General features: G+C 42.3%; 1 protein-coding gene across 1 annotated transcript in view; it reads left to right on the forward strand.

Moving 5' to 3' along the window:
* Positions 1 to 23,377, forward strand: part of c2cd3 (C2 domain containing 3 centriole elongation regulator) — a 146,149-nt gene continuing 122,772 nt past the window's right edge. Inside the window, exons 1-5 of the mRNA XM_078545200.1 lie at positions 1 to 272; positions 5,695 to 5,964; positions 12,959 to 13,116; positions 15,892 to 16,106; positions 17,803 to 17,984. Coding sequence (XP_078401326.1) covers positions 224 to 272; positions 5,695 to 5,964; positions 12,959 to 13,116; positions 15,892 to 16,106; positions 17,803 to 17,984 — 874 coding nt within the window. The 5' untranslated portion in view covers positions 1 to 223. The remainder of the gene's footprint in view (positions 273 to 5,694; positions 5,965 to 12,958; positions 13,117 to 15,891; positions 16,107 to 17,802; positions 17,985 to 23,377) is intronic.

Genomic DNA, 23,377 nt, shown 5'->3' on the forward strand with positions numbered 1-23,377 from the left:
GGGGGAGCGGGCTTTGTAAACAAAGCGATTGAATTAATCGCGCGTCCGGCTTCGCGCTGTTGGTCCTCCAGCATCCCAGAGTGCCTTGCAGGCGGTATCCTGCCGCCGGCGCTGGGACGAGTAGCGGGATTGAACGGAGCCGGTTTCGTTGCTGGAGGACGAATTAATGCGAGGTTCAAATTACTCTAAATACCGTCATGTGTAGGAAAGTAGCAGGAAAGCAATGAAAACTAAAAAACCCAAAGTGGCGAAACTCGGAAAGAAAAACAAAGGTAAAAGCACGTTTTTCCTTCTGTTTTAAATTGTGTCGTGTGTGGCCGTTGCTGCTTTAGGCCGCCAAGTTAGTAAATGGAGACCAACGACTGGTGCACGAAGTGTTGAATTATATGAAATGGAAATAGAAAGTGCTGAAACACGAAGTTCCGAAAGAGAGTCATTCTGGACTCGAAGCGTTACCTCTGTTTCTCACTCCATAGATGCTGCCGGACCTGTGAGTTTTCCCAGCGCTTTGTTTTTATTCCAGATCTCCAGCATCCGCAGTATTTTGCTTTTATTCAATTATAAGAAGGCGCGACTGAAATCCTAAACTGCAAAAGCTGAAAACATTCGGAGGGTCACTGCAGATCCTGATCCGAGAAAGATCTATCCTTTGAAAGCTTGGCTTATCAGTTTTGGCTTGCTAATGCCAACACCAATCGAACTCAAACAAAAACGAAAAATGCTCGAAAAACTCAGTAGGTCTAACAGCGTCTGTGGAGAGAAAGACAGAGTTAACGTTTCGAGTCCGTATGACTCTTCTTCAGAGCTCAACCATAACTGGCCGTATCCTGAAGAACGTAGCGCAGCTGCCAGACTGCTTTGCACCTTGCGAGCACCGACACAAGGGAATAAACCGCTTGGCTATGTTTTCAAAGACTTCCGATCCCAATGGTTATTTTGCCAATCACGTTAAACGGGCACCCACGGTTATCAACCCTTCAGCTATAGGAAACTCTTTACCTACTGTATCTAAACCTTCATGATTTTAAACGCCTCCATTAAACCTCCTCATATCCTCTTTTTTGTTCATTTATGGGTTGTGGGCTTCGCTGGCTGGGCCAGCATTTATTGCCCATCCCTAGTTGTCCTTGAGAAGGTGGTGGTGAGCTACCTTCTTGAACCGCTGCAGCCCATGTGGTGTAAGTACACCCACAGTGCTGTTAGGAAGGGAGTTCCAGGATTTTGACTCAGCAACAGTGAAGGAATGGAAATCTATTTCCAAGTCAGGGTGGTGACTGACTTGGAGGGAAACTTCTAGGTGGTGGTATTCTCATCTTTCTGCTGCCCTTGTCCTTCTAGATGGTAGTGGTCGTGGGTTTGGAAGGTGCTGTTGAAGGAGCCTTGGTGAATTGCTGCAGTGCATCTTGTAGATGGTACACACTGCTGCTACTGTGTGCCGGTGGTGGAGTAAGTGAATGTTTGTGGATGTGGTGCCAATCAAACAGGCTGCTTTGTCCTGGATAGTGTCAAGCTTCTTGAGTGTTGTGGGAGCTGCACTCACCCAGGCATGTGCGGAGTATTCCATCACGCTCCTGACTTGTGCCTTGTAGATGATGGATAGACTTTGGGGAGTCAGGAGGTGAGTTACTCGTTGCAGCATTCCTAGCCTTTGACCTGCCATTGTAGCCACAGTATTTATATGGCTAGTCCAGTTCAGTTTCTGGTCAAGGGTAACCCCCAGGATGTTGATAGTGGGGGATTCAGTGATGGTAATGCCATTGGACATCAATGGGGGGTGGTTGGAATCTCTCTTGTTGGAAATGGTCATTGCCTGACACTTGTGTAGAACGAATGTTACTTCCACTTGTCAGCCTAAGCCTGGATATTGTCCAGGTCTTGCTTCATTTGGACATGGACTGCTTCAGCATCTGAGGAGTTGCGAATGGCACTGAACATTGTGCAATAATCAGCAAACATCCCCACTTCTGACCTTATGATGGAAGGAAGGTCATTGGTGAAGCAGCTGAAGATGGTTGGGCCGAGGATATTACCCTGAGAAACTCCTGCAGTGATGTCCTGGAGCTGAGATGACTGACCTCCAATAACCACAACCATCTTCCTTTGTGCTAGGTATGATTCCAACCAGTGGAGACGTTTCCCATTCTGATTCCCATTGACTCCAGTTTTGCTAGGGCTCCTTGATGCTACACTCTGTCAAAAGCGGCCTTGATGTCAAGGGCAGTCACACTCACCTCACCTCAGAAGTTTAGCTCTTTTGCCCACGTTTGAACCAAGGCTGTAATGAGGTCAGGAGCTGAGTGGCCCTGGCGGAACCCAAACTGAGCATCAGCGAGCAGATTATTGCTAATCAAGTGCCACTTGATAGCATTGTTGATGACTTCTCCCATTACTTTATTGATGATGAAGAGTAGACTGGGGCAGTAATTGGCCTGGATTTGTCCTGCTTTTTGTGTACAGGACATACTTGGGCAATTTTCCGCATAGCCGGGTAGATGCCAGTATTGTAGCTGTCCTGGAACAGCTTGGATAGGGGCGCAGCAAGTTCCGGAACACAAGTCTTCAGTACTATTGCCGGAATATTGTCAGGGCTTATAGCCTTTCTGCTCGAAGGAGAACAATCCCTGCTTTCCAGTCTGTCCATGTAATTGTAATCCCTCGCCCCGGAGCCATTTTAATACATTCCTTCTGTAAGCTTTCCAAAGCCTTTACATCCATCCTGAAGTGTGGTGTTTGGATTAGGCACAATATTGTATCTGAGACTGAACTACTGTTTTATATATAAAACAAAAACAGAATTACCTGGAAAAACTCAGCAGGTCTGGCAGCATCGGCGGAGAAGAAAAGAGTTGACGTTTCGAGTCCTCATGACCCTTCAGCAGAACTGAGTAAAGTTAGGAGAGGGGTGAAATATAAGCTGGTTTAAGGTTTGGTGGGGGGGCGGGGGGATTATAGGGACAAGCAAGCAGTGATAGGAGCAGATAATCAAAAGATGTCACAGACAAAAGGAACAAGGACGTGTTGAAGGTGGTGATATTATCTAAGAGAATGTGCTAATTAAGAATGGATGGCAGGACACTCAAGGTACAGCTCTAGTGGGGGTGGGGTGGAAAGACTGACAGGGTATTACAGTTATAGATTTAAAAATAATGGAAATAGGTGGGGAAAGAAAAATCTATATAAATTATTGGAAAAAACAAAAGGGAGGGGGAAGAAACGGGGTGGAGATGGAGATGGGGGAGGGAGTTTAAGATCTAAAGTTGTTGAATTCAATATTCAGGCCAGAAGGCTGTAAAGTGCCTAGTCGGAAGATGAGGTGCTGTTCCTCCAGTTTGCGTTGGGCTTCACTGGAACAACGCAGCAAACCAAGGACAGACATGTGGGCAAGAGAGCAGGGTGGAGTGTTAAAATGGCAAGCGACAAGGAGGTTTGGGTCTTTCTTGCGGACAGACCGCAGGTGTTCTGCAAAGCGGTCGCCCAGTTTGCGTTTGGTCTCTCCAATGTAGAGGAGACCGCATTGGGAGCAATGAATGCAGTAGACTAAGTTAGGGGAAATGCAAGTGAAATGCTGCTTCACTTGAAAGGAGTGTTTGGGCCCTTGGACGGTGAGGAGAGAGGAAGTGAAGGGGCAGGTGTTGCATCTTTTGCGTTGGCATGGGGAGGTGCCATAGGTTGGGGTTGAGGAGTAGGGGGTGATGGAGGAGTGGACCAGGGTGTCCCGGAGGGAACGATCCCTACGGAATGCCGCCGGGGGGGGTGAAGGGAAGATGTGTTTGGTGGTGGCATCATGCTGGAGTTGGCGGAAATGGCGGAGGATGATCCTTTGAATGCGGAGGCTGGTGGGGTGATAAGTGAGGACTAGGGGGACCCTATCATGTTTCTGGGAGGGAGGAGAAGGCGTGAGGGCGGATGCGCGGGAGATGGGCCGGACACGGTTGAGGGCCCTGTCAACGACCGTGGGTGGAAAACCTCAGTTAAGGAAGAAGGAGGACATGTCAGAGGAACTGTTTTTGAAGGTAGCATCATCAGAACAGATGCGACGGAGGCGAAGGAACTGAGAGAATGGGATGGAGTCCTTACAGGAAGCGGGGTGTGAGGAGCTGTAGTCGAGGTAGCTGTGGGAGTCGGTAGGCTTGTAATGGATATTGGTGGACAGTCTATCATCAGAAATTGAGACAGGGGGGTCAAGGAAGGGAAGGAAAGTGTCAGAGATGGACCATGTGAAAATGATGGAGGGGTGGAGATTGGAAGCAAAATTAAGTCTGTCCTTGGCATGCTGCATTGTTCTAGTGAAGCCCAACGCAAACTGGAGGAACAGCACCTCATCTTCTGACTAGGCACTTTACAGCCTTCCGGGCTGAATATTGAATTCAACAACTTTAGATCTTAAACTCCCTCCTCCATCCCCAACCCCTTCCCGTTTCTTCCCCCTCCCTTTTGTTTTTTCCAATAATTTATATAGATTTTTCTTTTCCCACCTATTTCCATTATTTTTAAATCTATACCTGTAATGCCCTGTCAGTCTTTCCACCCCACCCCCACTAGAGCTGTACCTTGAGTGTCCTGCCATCCATTCTTAATTAGCACATTCGTTTAGATAATATCACCACCTTCAACACCTCTTTGTTCCTTTGTCTGTGACATCTTTTGATTATCTGCTCCTATCACTGCTTGCTTGTCCCTACAAACCACCCCCCCCCCCCCGCCCAACTTCTCTCCACCTTAAACCAGTTTATATTGCACCCCTCTCCTAATATTACTCAGTTCTGTTGAAGGGTCATGAGGACTCGAAAAGTCAACTCTTCTCCGCCGATGCTGTCAGACCTGAGTTTTTCCAGGTAATTCTGTTTTTGTTTTGGATTTCCAGCATCCGCAGTAGTTTTTTGTTTTTATCTCTGTTTTACATATGTTTAGCATAGCTTCCTGGTATTTGCACTCTCTGTCTCTGTCTATAAAACCCCAGGTTGTATATACTTCATTAACTATCTTGTTAACCTGTGTTGTCATCTTCAAAAAAAAAATGCATAGACACTTTCGCGTCTCTGTTCGTACACCTTTAAATTTGTACCATTTAGCATATATTATCGCTCATTCTTCCAATCAAAATGTAACACCTCATATATTTTTGCGTTGAATTTTATCCACCCCATGTCTGCCCATTTCACCAGTCTGTTGTTGCTGGCATTATGTAGTCCCCTGTTATTAACATATTAACATTTTTTTCTTACTCTATTCTAAGAAAACTTTAAATTTTATTCAGAAGAAAGTTCAGAGCTTGTTGATTCTTGGTTAATATTCCTCCAGGCCCCAAACTGATGAGTAGGAAAATTACTCATCCTTGAGGACATAAGCATTCTTTAAATATTTAAATCAATATTTATATAGCAGTGTGGTTTAACTTTGTGCAAAACTTTTAATTCCTCCCCTCAAGTGCCTCCCACCACATTGATACATCTGCCAGCATCAGTACTATGTGATATTTTGCATAAAGCACTTTCTATAGCCAAAAATCTAAATTTGGAAAGATAACATTTATTCTTGTACTACTGGATATTTTTTGTAAGGGGAATTTATTTTATGTTGCACGTTCAGCATTCAGATAATGTTTAGAATCCAAGTACGGGCACCATAAATTACTTCAATAATCATGGTCCTTAAAGTCATTGTAATTTTAATTTTGTGAATTTCATATTACAGGGATTAGTGATGTCTTACCATCTACTAGTCTGCCGCCACTTGTTGAAGGCCAGGTTCAATGTTTTCTAAGGATAACAGTCAGTAAAATCTTGTGGATCGTTCCCAGGCCTCCAGCTTCCTCTCTTGTTAGACTGCGCTGGTGGGGTGAAACCTCCAATGGCACTCTGTTTTGTCCTAGAGATGCTTCACATGCTGAACAGAAGTCTGTGAAAACAACTGCCCGCTATGCTGTTCGCTGTGGACCTAAACAGTTCACTTCTTACCTCACAGGTTGGTTGTGCCTATGCTACTTCAGATTAGGAGATGTCATTAGTGTTTGTCCTGCAGAGCACTGACTACCACAATGAGATCAAGATCTGTGTTATAAGTCAAATTAAATCAACATGCAATCAAATGATAAATGCCTCAAGAACAAACAAGATTGAATTATATCATCAGTGTATTTAAATATCAGGGATACAAGTTAGGAATTAGGAAGGAAGTCAAACAGGCCTTTTCATCCAAAGGATAACTGAGTTGAGAAATAAAGTCATTGAGGCAGAGAGTATAAATGGGCTCAAAAGATAATTTAATGAATTGATTGAGAGATATGAAGATAATTTAGTAGGTGGACTTGATTGAAACTGAAAAGGTAGACTTGTTCAAGCCAAATCGTCTTTTTCTGTTCCTAAAATTGATTATACTGTAGTTAAAGTGTGGTAATTATGAACATATGAATTAGCAGCAGCAGTAGGCCATTCAGCCCCTTGAGCCTGCTCTGCCATTCAATATGGACATGGCTAATCTGATTGTGGCCTCAACTCCACATTGCACCTATCCCTGATAAGGACTTCAGGCTACTGCAGCATTCCAGTGAAAACTTCTTATTCGTACTTCTAGGTGAGATATCAAGGAGCAGGAGTAGGCCATTCGGCCTCTCAAGTCTGCTCCGCCATTCAATAAGATCATGGCTGATCTGATAGTAACCTCAAATCTGCATCCAGCCTACCCCCAATAACCTATCACCCCTTCGTTTACCAAGAATCTATCCACCTTGGCCATAAAAATAATCAAAGACTCTGCTTGCACTGCCTTTTCTAGAAGAGAGTTCCAAAGACTCCCGACCCTCTGAGAGATTCTCTGATTTAAGTGGACGACCCTTTACTTTTAAACGGTGACCCCCTAGTTCTAGATTCTCCACAAGAGGAAGCATCCTCTCCACATCCAGCCTGTCAAAACCCCTCAGAATCTTATATGTTTCAATCAAGCCACCTTACTCTTCTAAACTCCAATGGGCACAAGCCTGGCCTGTCCAACCTTTCCTCATAAGACAACCTGCCCATTCCAGGTATTAGTCTGGTAATCATTCTCTGAACTGCTTCCAACACATATACGTCCTTCCTTAAATAAGGTGACCAATATTGTACACTATGCTCGAGATGTGATCTCACTAGTGCTGTGTACAACTGAAGCATAACCTCCCTACTTTTGTATTCAATTTCCCTCGCAATAAATTCTTATCAGCTTTCCTAATTACTTGTTGTACCTCCATAGTAGCCTTTTGCAATTCATACACTAAGACACCTCTGCATCTCGGAGCTCTGCAGTCTTTCACCATTTCAATAATATGCTTCTCTTTTATTCTTCCTGCCAAAATGGGCAGTTTCACTTTTTCCCACATTATACTTCATTTGCCAGATCTTTGCCCACTCACTTAACCTGTCGATATCTTTTTGTAGCCTCGTTATGTCCCCTTCACAACAGTGAGGCTCCAGCACTGATCCAGTGGCACATCTTTCGTTACATCTTGCCAACCTGAAAAAGACCTGTTTATGCCTACTCTCTGCTTCCTGTTCGCCAGCCAATCTTGTATCCATGCCAATATGTTATCCCCTATACTATGAGCTTTTATTTTACACAATAATCTCTGATGTGGCACTTTACCAAATGCCTTCTGGAAACCTAAGGGCAGTACACCCCTTTTATCCATGCACTTGTTACTTCCTCAAAGAACTCCTCAAAGAATTGGGGCACATAGTGTCCATTCTAGTACTGGTCCTCTAGAAAGTGAGTCTGGGGAATTGATAATGAAAAACAAGGAAATTGCAGAGGCATTTTGTGTCTGTCTTCACTGTAGAAGACTTAGAAAGTTTCCCAAAGATACTTGAAAATCAAGAGATGAAAGGGAGGGAGGAGCTAAAACAATCACCAGGGAAAAGATGCTGAGAAAACTATTAGACCTAAAATCTGACAACTCCCCAGGACCAGATGGCCTGTATCCCAGGGTCAGAGATAGTAGAGGCATTGGTTATAATCTTCCAAAATTCCTTTGATTCTGGAAGAGTCCCAGTAGATCGGAAAATAGCAAATGTAATACCCTTACTCAAGAAGGGAGCGAGACAGAAAGCAGTAAATTATAGGCCAATCAGCCGAACACCTAAGATAGGAAAATTGCTATAATCCATTATTAAGGAGGTTATAGCAGAATACTTAGAAAATCAGAATAGGTTCAGGCATAGTCAACATGGTTTTGTGAAAGCAAAAATCATGTTTAACTAATTTATTAGCATTTTTTTGAGGAAGTAACAAGCAAAGTGGATAAAGGGGAGCCTGTAGATATTGTGTACTTGGATTTCAAAAAGGCATTTGATAAGGTGCCATATCAAAGGTTACTACAAAAGATAAGAGCACATTGGGGTAACATTAGCATGGATAAAGGATTAGCTAGCCAACAGGAAACAGAGAGTGGGATAAATGGGTCTTTTTGAGGTTGGCAAGCTATAATTAGTGAAGCGCCACAGGAATCAGTGTTGAGGCCTTGGCTATTTACGATCTATATCAATGATTTGGATGAAGGGACTGATTGTATGATAGCTAAATTTGCTGATGACACCAAGACAAATAGGAAACTAAGTTATCACAAGGGTCTACGAAGGGATATAGATAGGTTACATGAGTGGGCAAAAATTTGGCAAATGGAGTAAAATGTGGGAAAATATGAACTTGTCCACTTTGGCAGAAAGAATAGAAAAGCAGTATACTATTTAAATGGAGATAGATTGCAGAACTCTATGGTATGGAGGGATCTGGGTGTCCTGGTACATGAATCACAAAAAGTTAGTATGCAGGTACAGTAAGTGATTCGGAAGACAAATGGAATGTTGTCGTTTATTGCAAGGTGAATGGAATATAAAGTAGGGAAGCTTTACTGTACATGGCCGTGGTGAAACCGCATCTGGAGTACAGTGTACAGTTTTGGTCTCCTCATTTGAGAAAGGATATAATTGTCTTAGAAGCAATTCAGAGTAGCTGTAACAATTGGAACTTAGAATGAGAAGTGACCTTATTGAAACATGTAAGATCCTGAGAGGACATGATATGGTGGATACCAGGAGGATATTTCCTCTTGAGGGGAGATGAGAATTAGGGGACACAGTTTAAGAATGAAGTCTCCCTGTTAAGACAGAGTTGAGGAGAATTTTTTTCTCTTAATGTATAATTCTCTTCCTCAGAAAGCAGTGGAGGCTGGGTCATTGAATTTATTCAAGATAAGTTAGATAGTTTTATAGACAAGGGAGTTGAGGATTATGGGGGACAGATAGGAAAGTGGAGTTGAGACCACAACCAAATCAGCCATAATCTTATCAAATGGCAGAGCAAGCTGGTAGGTCTGGATGGCCTACTTCTGCCCCTAAGCCCTTGGAGCATAGGTATATGTTGTTCTTCAGACACTATGTGGCTTCCTAAAGTCCAAAAATGGTTAACAAGAAGCCTTAGCCTACCTTATAGGGTCTGGACAAAGAAGAGTCACAGCTGATCCAGCTTTATGGGCTTTTCGCATGACATAAGGAGCCTAACATCTGCCTCGGTTCTCTGCTGCAATATTTGTATGCTCTGAGGCTGGCTGACTGCATTCAGGGAAATCAACCCTAAAAATCACCTGCAAAAAGAAGTATGTTTCTTGCCTGTAAAGCACCATCCTGATCACTGCTGGCTTTGAGTTCCCTGGCCTCCGAACGCTGTCTTGGCCTGGGATCTCCCAATAGTCACGCTTCCAGGCTCCCCAACACTGCCTCCCTCTTAGTTGCCTGCTTAACCACTGATCTCTTTCTGCCCCCATGATCCTGCTGCTAAGGTCCGTGATCCCACATTTATCTGACTGTTGCTACAATGTTAACTGTGGCATGATCTCCCTTCCATCTTCCCAGATCTCCTTGTGCAACATTGCCCTGATGGTAATGAGTTCTGAGGTCTAATATCCAGGTTTCCGCTCACTCCATTCTGGCACAAAATTGGGTGCTCCCGAATTTCCAGGCCCACATGCTTTAGATAATGAAAATTACATTTTCGATTCTAGTAAACCTTTTTAAATACAAGTATCTCTGACCAATATTGAAAAGTCTGTGCTTATTTGCACTATTAAGTCATGTTCTATTGTTTACTGGATACACAATTACAATACCAAAATAGGACAAACTTTCCTTTAATAGCACATCCTATTTTTAAAGTACAAACAAGATTAATGAGCATCTCTTCTGATGAAAGAATTATGGCAAGGTTGCAATTTATCGTGTAGAAAGAAAAATTTAGGAAAAAATTTTGTATTTAAATTATTTGATTTTTAATACTTATAGGGGTCAGTAGACAGATTCTGTACCATTCAAATGTTGATGCCATAGGCTCAAGAAAAATGCAGGACCAGTTTATAAACAACAATGTTGAAGGCAAATAGACTTTGCATTTTAATGAGAGTCAGTAAGTAATTGCGTTTACAGTACAACTATGTATCAATACAGTTGAACACTGCTCAATTGAATTGTAAATCAGTCATACTAAAAACAACCTGAAATAAATTATGAATCACCACAAATTTTTTTTCATGTTTTATTTAGTATTGACTAATCATACAAAAGAACAAGCAAAAGTTTTAAAGATTAGATTTTTAAAATGCTATGAATCTTTAATATCCTGTCACTTGGGTAAGCACCAGCTATTTATAGTCATTTGGTAGTATAGAATTTGAGTATTTTTGAAAAAAGAGACATATTATCAAAGCTTTTCATCTTGTACTCACCAGGGCAGCTATGCAAGATAAACCAAAAGTAAGGGGAACAACAATTTATACTGCATGAGAAGAGTGTGCTGATTGGTTGGCAAGTGGACTCTGATTGGTAGAGGCGTTGCCATGGGGGTGCAGCAGGGAACTGTTAACTGCCAAGCTTTTATTTCAAATTCAAACCAGGCAGGTCAACTCTAGTCAAGGCTTGCCATTGGGAATGGACCAGAGAATGGCAATTTTCCCTGAGTTTTTGTTTAGTTTGAAAAGGTGTAATGTGTGGACATGCTCCTTCTGTCTGCAAAGGACAGGGCCCTGTATGTGAAATAAATGTGGCTTTTAGCATGCATAAGTGAACCACACTGCGAGCTCAACTGATAATCTTAAATTGGTTTTCATTATAATTCTTAGCACAATCCAGGATTGTTTAACAAGTGTTGCCCAGTCACAGAAAACACATCTAATGTTGCTTGCTGTATGGCGTGCAAACTCATGAATGAGCCTAAGGCTGCCACTTTCAGGCCTGAAAATTGCCCAGATTATCCTGGAAGTGTAAGGTGTCTCAAAAATTTGAGCAAAAGGTGAACCTTGCCATTGTACGCTTTTACTCTGCAGTAGCGACACACGTGGTATTCTCCACTAACAGGATGCTGCCGTCAAGCAAAAAAAATGCTATCTGCCTATGACGCAAATGAGTAATGTGGTATATGAATTTCAGTGCTGGCGTTGTATATTCTAGACGACTAGCAGATTGTATCAAACAGCCTGTCCCTTAGGCTGTTCGCAACAGGCAAAGTACTAACCATACCTAACAAGTCCGTACTTGCAAAATTCAATACATAGTGTCCAACATTAGATATGATTCTGTGATTGGACAACACTTGCCAAACAATCCTGATGGTGCTAAGAATTGCACTGAAACCAATTTAAGATTATCAGTCAAGCTCACTGTGGCTCACCTACAAATGCTAGAAGCAACATATGTTCACACACAGGGCCCTACCCTTTGAAGACAGGAGGAACATGTCCAAGCATTATGCGTTTTCCAACTAAACAAGAGCTTGGGGGGGCCGCCATTCCCTTGTTCATTCCCATGGCAATGCCTTCACCAATCAGTGTCGCCTTGCCTGGTTTGAATTTGAAACTAAAGCTTGGCAGTTAACTGCCTCTGTTGCATTCTCCATGGCTACACCTCTACCAATCACAGTCTACTTGCCAACCAATCAGAACTCTTTTCTCATGAAGCATAATTTGGTGTTCCCTTTACTGTTGATTTATCTTGCATTGATGTCTGAGGAGTGCAAGATGAAAAGCTTTGATAGCATGTCTTTTTTTCAGCAACATCAAGTATTTTGTAAGTTGATTACTTATGTTTGAAATAGACACAAGTATTCATGAAAGAGTGATTTGACATGGAAAATTATAATTAATTATTTTAAACTAAGGTTGTCGATTTTCTCAATATGGCTTGCATGTCCTGATTTGATAAGCAAATTTAATAACAAAATTTGGTTCTGTGTAACCACTTTTATGAATGTTTGTAACCTTGGCTGCAAAGCATTTCTCCAAGCTTGTGTGTGACTGAGATTTACTTCCATCAGATTTCCTAAAACTCTCTCACCTGGCTCCAGTCTCGAGGATTCACAAATTAAAATGATAACAATGCTTTTGTTTATTCTAAGTAAAGTCTTCCCTATAACCTTCACAGAGCTCCTGCACCTCTGCTAAAAAAAATCCATGAGAAGACACTGCTGTCACTTTGACTATGCGAGAGGTGAAATTAGTTTGCAACATTACAGAAGAATTTTGCCTACGATTGAAACTGTTATCCCCATAGGATTGTTAAATTTTATATAAGCCTATTTTTATGTAAGTTTATTTTTTGGAGGGGCTAGACTGACATTGTGTACAAATGATCAGAATTGTGCTCAGGCTGAATTTGTGGTTTCCGCTTGTGTGAAATCAAGACTCATTTGCAAAGTCTCTCAGTCCAGCTCATTATTTTATTGGGTCCGATAACTATGGGGTTTCTTATTCCTCTTATTCATCGGCTTCCAATAACTTAACAACCTCTTAAAAGAAAATCATGACATCACTTGAGATTTAGTGAGGAAAAATGTCTTATTTTTCTATGTGTCTTTGGTTTGTTTGCCCAGTAGAAGAGTTACTAAATGCTGGTATTATTTTACTTGCTCTTGTGTTCATATGTGCATTTTTTTAATGTGGTAGATATGGGAACGTTGGTATTGGAGGTGATGGCAAAACCTGACCATCTTCCCATTGGTCGAGTTCAAATAAATGGAATTTCACAGCTTTCACCAACCTATGGTATTAGTGGGTTCTTCACAGTGATTTCACCAACCTCGGAGAAACTCGGAGAACTACAGGTTAGAAATATTATGCTTACTGATAATTAAAAAATGTGATCTGATCAAATATTTTTTGGGACTTGGCTAGTATAAGCCAAGATAAACAATGTTCTTGAGTAATTTTGATTGCTTAAAAAGGCATATAAACTGGCAGGGAACAGGAATTGATAGGTTGTTGAAGTTGGGCTATATTACTTTACACTGCTTTGCTGCTACTCATGTTTTTTAAGCACTTGGGTTATCAATTTTAGTCATGTAAATATAAAGATAGACAGTATAATTCCAGGTGAGTGGTAAGTGTTGGCTTTAGTCACTTTTTAAAAATTCGTTCATGGGCTGAGCCAGCATTTATTGCCCATCCTTAATTGCCCTTGTTCAGAGGGCATTTTTTAAGAGTCAACCACATTGCATGGGCCTGGAGTCACATCTAGGCCAGACCAGGTAAGGGTGGCAGGTTTCCTTACCTAAAGGACATCAGTGAACCAGATGGGTTTTTACAACAACCAACAATGATGTGAATTGGTTGCTGCTTTTGTCTATATAATAACAGTGACTGCACTTCAAAAAAAAATAGTTCAGTGGATACAAAGCACTTTGAGAAGATCTGAAAGACTGCATAGATTTTGTCCGTATACAAAATTTTTTAAAAACTCAACGTGGGTAAAGACAGTTATTTGAAGGAGAAGGCTATGGGTGTGGAATAAAAACATGTCATTAAAAATTATTGAGTACATTCACAGTCCGATTTGATTGAAAAAAACAACTTGCCATTTTGTTGGTAAAATTAAAGATCCCATTAGTGGCCTTTATCAGTACGTGATCTTGAAATATGCAATTTGGTTCACAATGTTTTCCCTGCATTAGGTATAATTAGCCTTGGTTTATATAGTAGTTTAAAGGAGCAGTATATTCTTTAGGAAGAAGGGATAACAAAGTAGAGCACCTGTCTATCTCTAAGTACCCCCACATATTTAACATGTTTGTAGATCAAGCTTAGAAAGCAGAATTGATCATTTCAATTCCACATACGTAGAATATTTACAGTGCTCAAATGTCAATTGAAACACTTGAGTTTGAATCCCAGTACAGGTTGCCTGTCTGCTTTTGGATTCTCTGGATGGAAAATAAAATTCCGCCACACGTGTTTTCACTAAGCAATTTCCAATTTGAGAGTAAGTGCAAATGTTGTACAACTGTGCAACAGAATTGTATTCCACTGTAATCCGTAACCTCATCATCCTCCACATTCCTCACTCTAATCTTATGATCAAGCCAGGGAACAAAACTTGGTTTATGGAGCAGTGTAGAAGAATGTGCCAGGAACAGCACCAAGCATACATAAAAGCGAGGTGCCAATCTGGTGAAGCTACAACACATGACTAAATGCGTGTTAAACAGCAGGAGCAGTATGGTATTGACAGCTAAGCGATCCCATAGCTAACAGATCAGATCAAAGCTCTACAGCCCTGCCACATCCAGATGTGAATGGTGGTGGAAAATCAAATAACAACTGGGAGGAGGAGGCTCATGGTCACCCACCCTCAGTGGTGGAGAAGCTCAGCACTTAAGTGCAAAGGACAAAGCTGAAGTGTTCTCGATCACCTTCAGCCAGAAGTACTGAGTGGGTGATCCATCTTGGCCTCCACTTGTGGTTCCTGCCACTACTGAAGCAGCCTTCAGTCAATTCAATTCACTCCACGTGATGTCAAGAAACAGCTGAAGGCACAGAATACAGCAAAGGCTATGGACCCCAACAACATCCTAGCTGCATGCTGAAGACTTAGGCTCCAGAACTGGCTGTGCCTCAAGCCAAGCTCTCCCAGTGCAGTTATGATACTGGTATCTACACAACAAAGTGGAAGATTTCCCAGTTATGTCTTATCCACAAACAACAGGGCAACCCAACCTGCCAATAGTCATCCATCAGCCTACTTTTGATGATTAACAAAGGGATGCAAGGGGTCGTTGACAGTGCTATCAAGCAGCATTTGCTCAGTTTGAGTCCTGAGCGGATCACTCGGCTCCAGACCTAATTATAACCTTGGTCCAAGCATGGACAAAAGAGCTGAATTCCTCTTATATCATAAGACCATCAGACATAGGAGCAGAAATTAGGCCATTCAGCCTATCGAGTCTGCTCCACCATTCAATCATGGCTGATAAGTTTCTCAACCCCATTCTCCCGCCTTCCCACCGTAATCTTTGATCCCCTTACCAATCAAGAACCTATCTATCTCGGTCTTAAATACACTCAATGACCTGGCCTCCACAGCCTTCTGTGGCAATGAATTCCATAGATTCAACACTCTCTGGCTAAAGAAGTTTCTCCTCATCTCTGTTCTAAAAGGTCTTCCCTTATCACTTCGTATCAGTGATACTATGTTAACAGAATTTTAATTTCTCTCTGTTATGTTGTAAGTACGCAGACAACTAGTTTGTTCGAAATAAAGTAAACTGTTCCGGTTTTGCATATTTTATTGTCTTGTGTGTACCCCTAATTCTTGCAATGTTGTATTCCAAGGGCTTAAACATGTACATGATGCCAACCTAAAATTGCACAGCATTGTTATGTGATTAGTAGTGAGCATAGTTTTCAGACTTGTTCACGAGTATAATAAGAGGAAATCAATTCAAGCATCACTTCGAAGTATGATTTATTAAGCATGTGCAAAACCAGATCATATTACTTCATTTCATAGATCTTAAAACATTGAACAAAATATGTCACCGAATTGTCACACGTTATTCTTGCCAACCATTCAAGCTAACTTCTGTAATTGATGCAAATTTTAGGTATCACTTGCTCTGGAATCTCTGTCAGATTCTTGCGACAGCAGCAGTTCTATTCCAAACACAGAAGCAAGTGTAGATGGTGCCGTTTCAGTCCAAAGCTCTGCGCGGACAGGATCCTTTGAAAATCTCATTGAACCTTCTGCACCTCGTAAATCGTCCATAACCAGTGCAAGCGGAAAGGAGTCGCTGTTCAGTAGCACCTGTAATACCCCAAGGTAAATGGCAGCGAACGAAATCTTCAGATTCTGTTTTGAGTCTGTGTTTTCAATAATATTTGCCAGTGATCACATGGGCGGAATTTAATGCCCTCCCCTGTGGCGAATGGGCCATTTGATCAGGTGGGAGGATGGCTGCCTTCCCACCTCTGCCCCAATTTAAGTCCTGGCGGGAAGGCCGCATTGATGCAGCTAATGCCCACTTAAGGACTTTGTCTTGCCACCTCTAGTATGTGGGAAGCCCAAAAAGCAAATCCTGTCAGGCTTGCTTGTGGGCTTCTGGGATGGGTAGGGGGTAGGTACTCTGTGCCTGGCTGAAGGACCCAGCATTGGGGAGGGGGGTGCTCACTGAGAACCATTGCCTTACCGTTACTACTGATTGCCGTCCCCCGCGACCCTGCTTCTGCCATCACTTGCCTGTAACCTTGGTCTCTCGGAGTTCTTGAGCCTCTAGTGGGTGCATTATCGAAAGCAGCTACTGCCTTGGTGGCGGTACTAAACAACGGAAAGCTCCCAGCCTCCAATTGATCAGCAGCTCTTGTTGGGCGGGACTTTTTGGCATGTTTCTGTTTTGTAACATTCTAACATTGTAGTTTTTGTCTACAATGTGCATGACGACAACTTTCATTAAATACAATTTATTTTGATAAGCTTATTACTGCTTTGCAGCTACTATCAAGTTTTTAAAAAGATTAAAATGACTGTTATAAACTTCCCTCTGACTACAGTATCTGAATTCCTCAGCTAAATTCCTGCTTTGAATTCACTCCCATGTATAAACTATTCTTTGTTAGTGGACCTTTCATGGAGTTACTGATCGGTAGTGCAGTTTCTGATGCTTACTTGACCTGCTGCAACTTGAACCTAACATGGCAGATTTATTGACACAGTAAGTTACATGGGGGGATTACATGTAATATTAGTGGTACAGAAAGGTACAGGACTTTCAAAGATGATATTTATTATGCTTTATTGTGTTTACTTGAGATGCAAGCTTTTTTTTATATTCTTTCCTGCATTCATTTAATATGTGTAGCCAGACCAACCCAAAAGTGCTTCTTGAGTACAGCCCTGTCGAGTGCTGCAGCGCATTCCAAAATACACATTGTCTTTATTTGCCTTCCACATATCACCCTTAACCATTGACTTTCATCTGCAAACCAGTCCCCCATGCCCCTGCCTCACTCCTTCCAAGCTCTACTTTCTCCCTCCAAAATGTTTGAAGCACTTCTCTGGCCATTTCTCCCTCAAAACCAGATGCGTGTTGCTACTCAGCTTGTTGCTTATTCTGGGCTTTAAAAAAAAATTTGCGACAGAAATTGCATATACTAGTGAAGGAATATCTATGAAAGCCAAACAAAAATTGAGTCATACAGAGAGCGAGGACAGGAGAATCTTGATGAAGTGGAGAGAGAAAAATAGTGAAAATCTGAAAGCTGCGAACACCAGAGAGAGAAATCGAGAGAGATTAAGTTAAAGATTGGGAAAGAAGCAGAAAGCTTGCAGGAAGAGGCACAATTCTTTTTGTTTACAGGTGCTATTTTGGTGGCTACAGCCCGATTTTCTTTTTATTACACGGAAGTAAGTAGTTACCAACTTTACATCTGGATTGCAGTTCATTTGAAGCAGCCAAACCTGAGAGAAATAAATTGACTTTTGGTTGAAAAAAATTATAATTTCTGTTTTTTTTCCGTAGAGGAAGAGACCATGTGTATTTCCAGGAAAATGCCAAAATTACTAAGACTGTTCCCTCTGAAAATAAGCAGCCCATGTGTTCAGCCCCCTTTGCTCTGGCCGAGACTCTTGAGGCTAGTGATGAGCAGACTGAAGCACGGGTACTGTCGACCGATAGCCAGACTACCCGAAACCTTATTTCAGGTACGTTCCTAGCTTAGCAGAATTTTTAAATAAAAGCACAAAATGCTGCAAATACTCAGCAGGTCAGGCATCCGTGGAGAGAGTGATAGAGTTAATGGGCTGGATTTAACATTCCTCCACTGGTGGGTTTGAAGTGGTGGGGGAGTGGGTTTGTTAAATCCAGTGGCAGACTGCCCATTGCTCCTGCCCCTATTGCAATTAAAACCGTGGTGGGATGGCATTGAGCCACCCACCCGCCAGTGGGCCACTGCTGCTGGAATTTAACTGCCAGCGGGAAAGGTCTGCAACAAGTAGCCAGCACAGCACCTTTCTCTGCATGGCCTGCTAGCAGGCAAGTTGAGGAGGGGAGTCCCTCCATAAAGGGCCCCCTGAGCTCATTGGAGGGTGCCCCGCACCCCCCATGGCCTCTATGATGAACTGCAAATACCTACCTTACCTTTAAATGGAGTTTGGGGCCTTCTGCACATGTACCAGCTCCCCGGGGAAAGGGCCACACATGCGTTGTTAGTCCTTTTATGTTCTTTAGGCTAGGAACCAGCCCTGCACACATACGCAGAAGCAAAGAAGTGAAACGACTTGAAACTGCAGGTCAGGTGATCTGACCTGGCGCACCATTCCAGAGATGGTGTCCCAGGGAGCAGAACACTGGGAGGGGGGCAAGGAGAAGGTTCCAAACCAAGAAGATGATCCCAAACCAGGAAGTGGGACAGAAAGAGGTCCCTGAAGAAAGTCCCAGGCAGGGACAAAGACAGAGATCAGAGACAGGAGCAGAGAAAAAAGTTCCAAGCTAAAGAAGAAGCTGCAGGGAGCAGACTTGAAGCAAAGTGGGCTTGAGAGAAGCCCTGAAGATCCAAGGAGGCAGCTGAAGGTTGGTGACTCCTTACTGTGGGCCTTTTGGAGCAGTGGTGTTCTGCTTGACATGGCCGAAGGTCTGAAAGTGTGCTTGGAAGTTGAGGCTTGAGAGTACTTGGAGATCCAGGGGAAAGGAGTCTCAAAAGGCGAGATTGAAACCCTTGAGGTGGACCCTAGTTGAAGCTGTACAAGTGGGAGCGACATTCTGTGGGAATTTCAAGGTGAGTTCTTCAAATGAGGAGATTGGAAGCCCTTATGAGAAGGACAGTTTTTGTGAGACCACAGTGTGACAAGCATCTGGGTTGGGCTGACCCATAGAACTTGCTTTGGTCACATCTGTCATTTTCTTTGGAGAGTGTTGTGTATGACCACAGTTTGTAGTTGGTTCACATGTACTGCATACTTACTTTGAATATTAGAGTATGAGATAGGTGTGTTAAGTTGTTTTATCTTTCTGAATTTTGTATGTGTCTGTAAAGATATAGCTGGGGTGGAGGAATAATGAATATTTGAATCATTTTCTTGTGTCTGTATTGAGATCTCACCAGCCTTTTTGTCTGGTGTAATATAGTTCATTTTTCATGTTTAATAAATATTTTATTCTTTATGTTAAAAGCTCATTAGCAGACTCCTGTGAATTTGTTCAGTAACTTTCCTCTATGATTTTCTTTTTAAAAAAAAAGTTAGGATCAATCAAACCAGGTTTCACTCTGGGATCTGACTTGTCCAATATTAACATCAGCTGGGATCGTAACACCGGTCACACTCTAGCCCCCACTACCCCACTCAAGTCACTGGGGCCTGCCAGCTTTGCACCTGACGAGACCCCCAATCATACGTAAATTTTGCAGTGCAGCACACCTGAAGTACTGAAGAGTTACTGGCTTCTGATTGGCCGGCAGCTGTCCGGGATAGGAGTTTCCGTCCCTGAGGGACGGAAATGCCACCTCCAGTCTATGAACAGCAATTGCCTGTTAAACCGTCCCCCATCACCGCCCCCCCACCCTGGCTTTTTAGCTAGGGGACAGGAATCCGGAGACTCGTGTTGTTCAGTCCAATGTATGAGGTCTATGAGCTTTTGTTAGAACGGTTCTGACAAACGGTCACAGATCTGAAATGTTAATTCTGTTTCTCCCTCCACAGATTTTTTTTTAATTTCAGATTTCCAGCATCTGCAGTATTTTGCTTTTGTAAATAGAGATACCTATCTAAAGGTATTTGAATGTAGGGAGATGTTGGAGAACCTGGGATTGATTGCTTCAAAGGATAAGGTTATTATTAAAGAAATAGTCAACATTCTTAATGGCACAGATAAATTGCACCCTGATAATATGTTCAGAATGTGAAAAACTGTAGAACACAGGATTGGAGCTCAAGCTTAGAGTGTTAAAGTGCACAGGCAGTTTAGATTTAACTGTTTTACACAATGGGTGATGAATATTGGGAATCAACCACTCTGGATGGGGGTACAAGCAGGTAGCATGGAAAATGTAAGGGAAGAAGCAGATGGATGGCTTAGAGAGTGGCTCATTGGAGCAGTACTGGTCTTGGAGCTGGCTACTTGGTCTGGGAATTGCCTTTTCAGTCCTATGCTTTGTTTCTACATACAATTTTCTGATGCACCTTGGTTAAGCTTTACAATTCCGAATTGAGGAATATTGAATATTGTAATAACCCCCAAGATTCCATGCTGGAAGCAGAAACTAAGAAAACCTATGGGAAGGTGTGTTGAACACCCAGGTTCAAAGAAAAATTATTTTCAGTCAGTCGACCAATCTGTGAGACATGTAGTAGAAAGGCTCACACCTTTTAGTGCCATTTAGGAACAGGAGTAGGCAATTCAATTTGATCATGGCTGACAACCTACCTCAAGGTCACTTTCCCACACTTTCTCCATATCTCTTGATGTCATTGGACTCCAGAAATCTATCAATTTCTGTCTTGAACATGCTCAATGATTGAACTTCCACAGCCCTCTGGAGAAGAGAATTCCACCACCCTCTGAAGAAATTCCTCCTCATCTCAATCCTAAATGGTCTGCTCCTTATCCTGAGGTTATGTCCCCTGGTTTTAGATTCACCAGCCAGAGAAACACTTTGTCTACATTCACCTTGTCACGCCCTGTAAGAATTTTGTAAGTTTCAATGAGGCCACCCTTCATTCTTCAAAATTCTGCTGAACTTTCGTTGCTCTCCCTCTATGGCAATTATATCCTTCCTTAGATAAGGAGACCAAAACCGTGCACAATGCTCCAGGTGAGGTCTCACCAAAGATCTATATCACTGCAGCAAGATATCCTTACTTCTGCACTTAACTCCTTTCACGGTGAAGGCCAACATGCCATTTGTCTTCCTAATTGCTTGATGCACCTGCATGCTAGCTTTTAGTGACTCATGAACAAGGACATCCAGGTCCTGTTGGACACACATTTCCCAACCCCTCTGCCCTCTTGTTTTTTCTACCAAAGTGAAAATCTTCACACTTATTCACATTATATTCCATTTGCCAAGTCCTCTTGAAGCCTCCTTGCATCCTCCTCACAACTTATGTTCCAACCCAGTTTGGTGTCATCAGCAAATTTGGAAATATTGCAATTGGTCCCCACATCCAAATCATTTATATAGATTGTGAACAACTGTGGACCTAGCACTGATCCTTGTGGTACCCTACTAATAACAGCCTGCCATCTTGAGAATGATCCGTTTATTCCTACTCTTTGCTTTTTGCCTGATAACCAACTCTCAATCTATACTAATATGTTCCCTCAATCTCATGCGCTCTAATTTTATTTGCTAACTTCCTGTGTGGGACCTTATCTAAAGCCTTCTGAAAATCCAGATACACCACATCCATTGGTTCCCCTTTATCTATGCTACAAGTAACATTCTCAAAAAATCCAAAAGTTTGTCAAACGGGATTTCCCTTTCATAAATCCATGTTGACTCTACCTAATTTTACCATTCCTTTCTAAATGTCCAGTTATTACATCCTTCTGTTCCCCATACTAACAAATCCCCTATCACTACTGCTCTTCCCCTCTTCTTCTTCCCTTCCTGTACAGCTGAGCCACCCGTGGTGCCACGAACTTGCCTCTGATTGTACTCCTCCAAGGAACTAACGCCGTCACCAACACCCAAAACGGAAAGCCGATTAGCGAGCGGGACCTCAGGGGACTCCTGCACTACCTGCCTAGTTTTCTTGGAATGGATGACTGCCAGACAGTCCCTTTCTGCTTCAATGCTCCTACCCTCCAATGTGACCATCTCTCTGAATGTGTTATCCACATAGCTCTCAGCCTCGCGACTGTGCCACAGTGATTCCAGCCATCGCTCAAGCTCCAAAGCCCGGAGTTCAAGTTTCTGCAGTTGGTGACACTTCCTGCATATGATTGTCTAGGCCATCAGCAGCCTCCATGACTTCCCACATACTACAGGACATGCATTCCATACGACCAAGCTGCCCTACCATGTCTTAATTTTACTTCACTTACGTTAACTTCACTTTACTTTGGTTTACTTACATTAACTTTATCTTACTTGGCCTTAACTTAATAAATCTTACAACTATTGATAAACCTTACTAGTACTGATAAATCTGACTAATACTTAACACACTTTACAAATTGCAAAAAACTTTACATATAGCACCTCTTTTCTCCCATGCACTGGATTCACACGTGAACCTAATTTGCTACTCGCTCAGCTCTGTCTCACTCGGACGTAGTCCCCTGTCCATGCTCACCTTACTGACATTTTTAACAGTAATGTATATTCTGGAAGATGTCAAAGTTACCGAGGCATGGAGACCTGGAGATATCAAGTTCTACTTTTGTTCTCCTAACTTATGATCCCAGCTGATGTTAATACCGGCCAAGTCAGATCCCAGAGTGAAACCTGGCTTGATAGATCGTAACCTTTTTATTTTGAAACTGTGGAGGAAAGTTATTGAATAAATTCGCTGATGAAATTTTAACACAGAGAATAAAATATTTATTAAAACAAGAAAAATTAACTATATTAAGCCAGACAAAAAGGTTGGAAAGATCTCAATACAAACACAAGATGATGATTCAATTTCCCAATGATCCTTTACCCAGCAAGATCTTTACAGACACACAAATCAGTGAAGAGTTATCACTAGCTTGACACAAAGCCTCTTTGCCTGGGGCTGCTACACATGCAAACAGTTTTCTTCCGGTGAGTTCCTGAGCATTCACGTGATGCTTCTCAACCAACCCGTATCTCTCCCTGAGACACGCAAAACCGCACTCTAAACTCTCTCTTGCTTCAATTGCAGAGCAAACACGAGTTCTCTAAACTCAGTCTCCTTGTAGCCTTGTAGTATTTCCTATCTCAGCTGAAAATCCCTCTCTTCACTCTGACACACACTGAACTCTTCCCTGTCTTTCTCTGTTGTCATTTGACTACTGTCGCTACGCAACAGCCCAGTTTTTCCTACTTTGGTTTCCCCAAAAATCACTAAACATCTACCTGCTTTTTAACCCATATATATAACCACAGGTCCACCCAGACTTCTAGGCA

This window comes from Cetorhinus maximus, chromosome 7 (assembly GCF_964194155.1).
Source record: "Cetorhinus maximus chromosome 7, sCetMax3.hap1.1, whole genome shotgun sequence".
Lineage (NCBI taxonomy): Eukaryota > Metazoa > Chordata > Chondrichthyes > Lamniformes > Cetorhinidae > Cetorhinus > Cetorhinus maximus.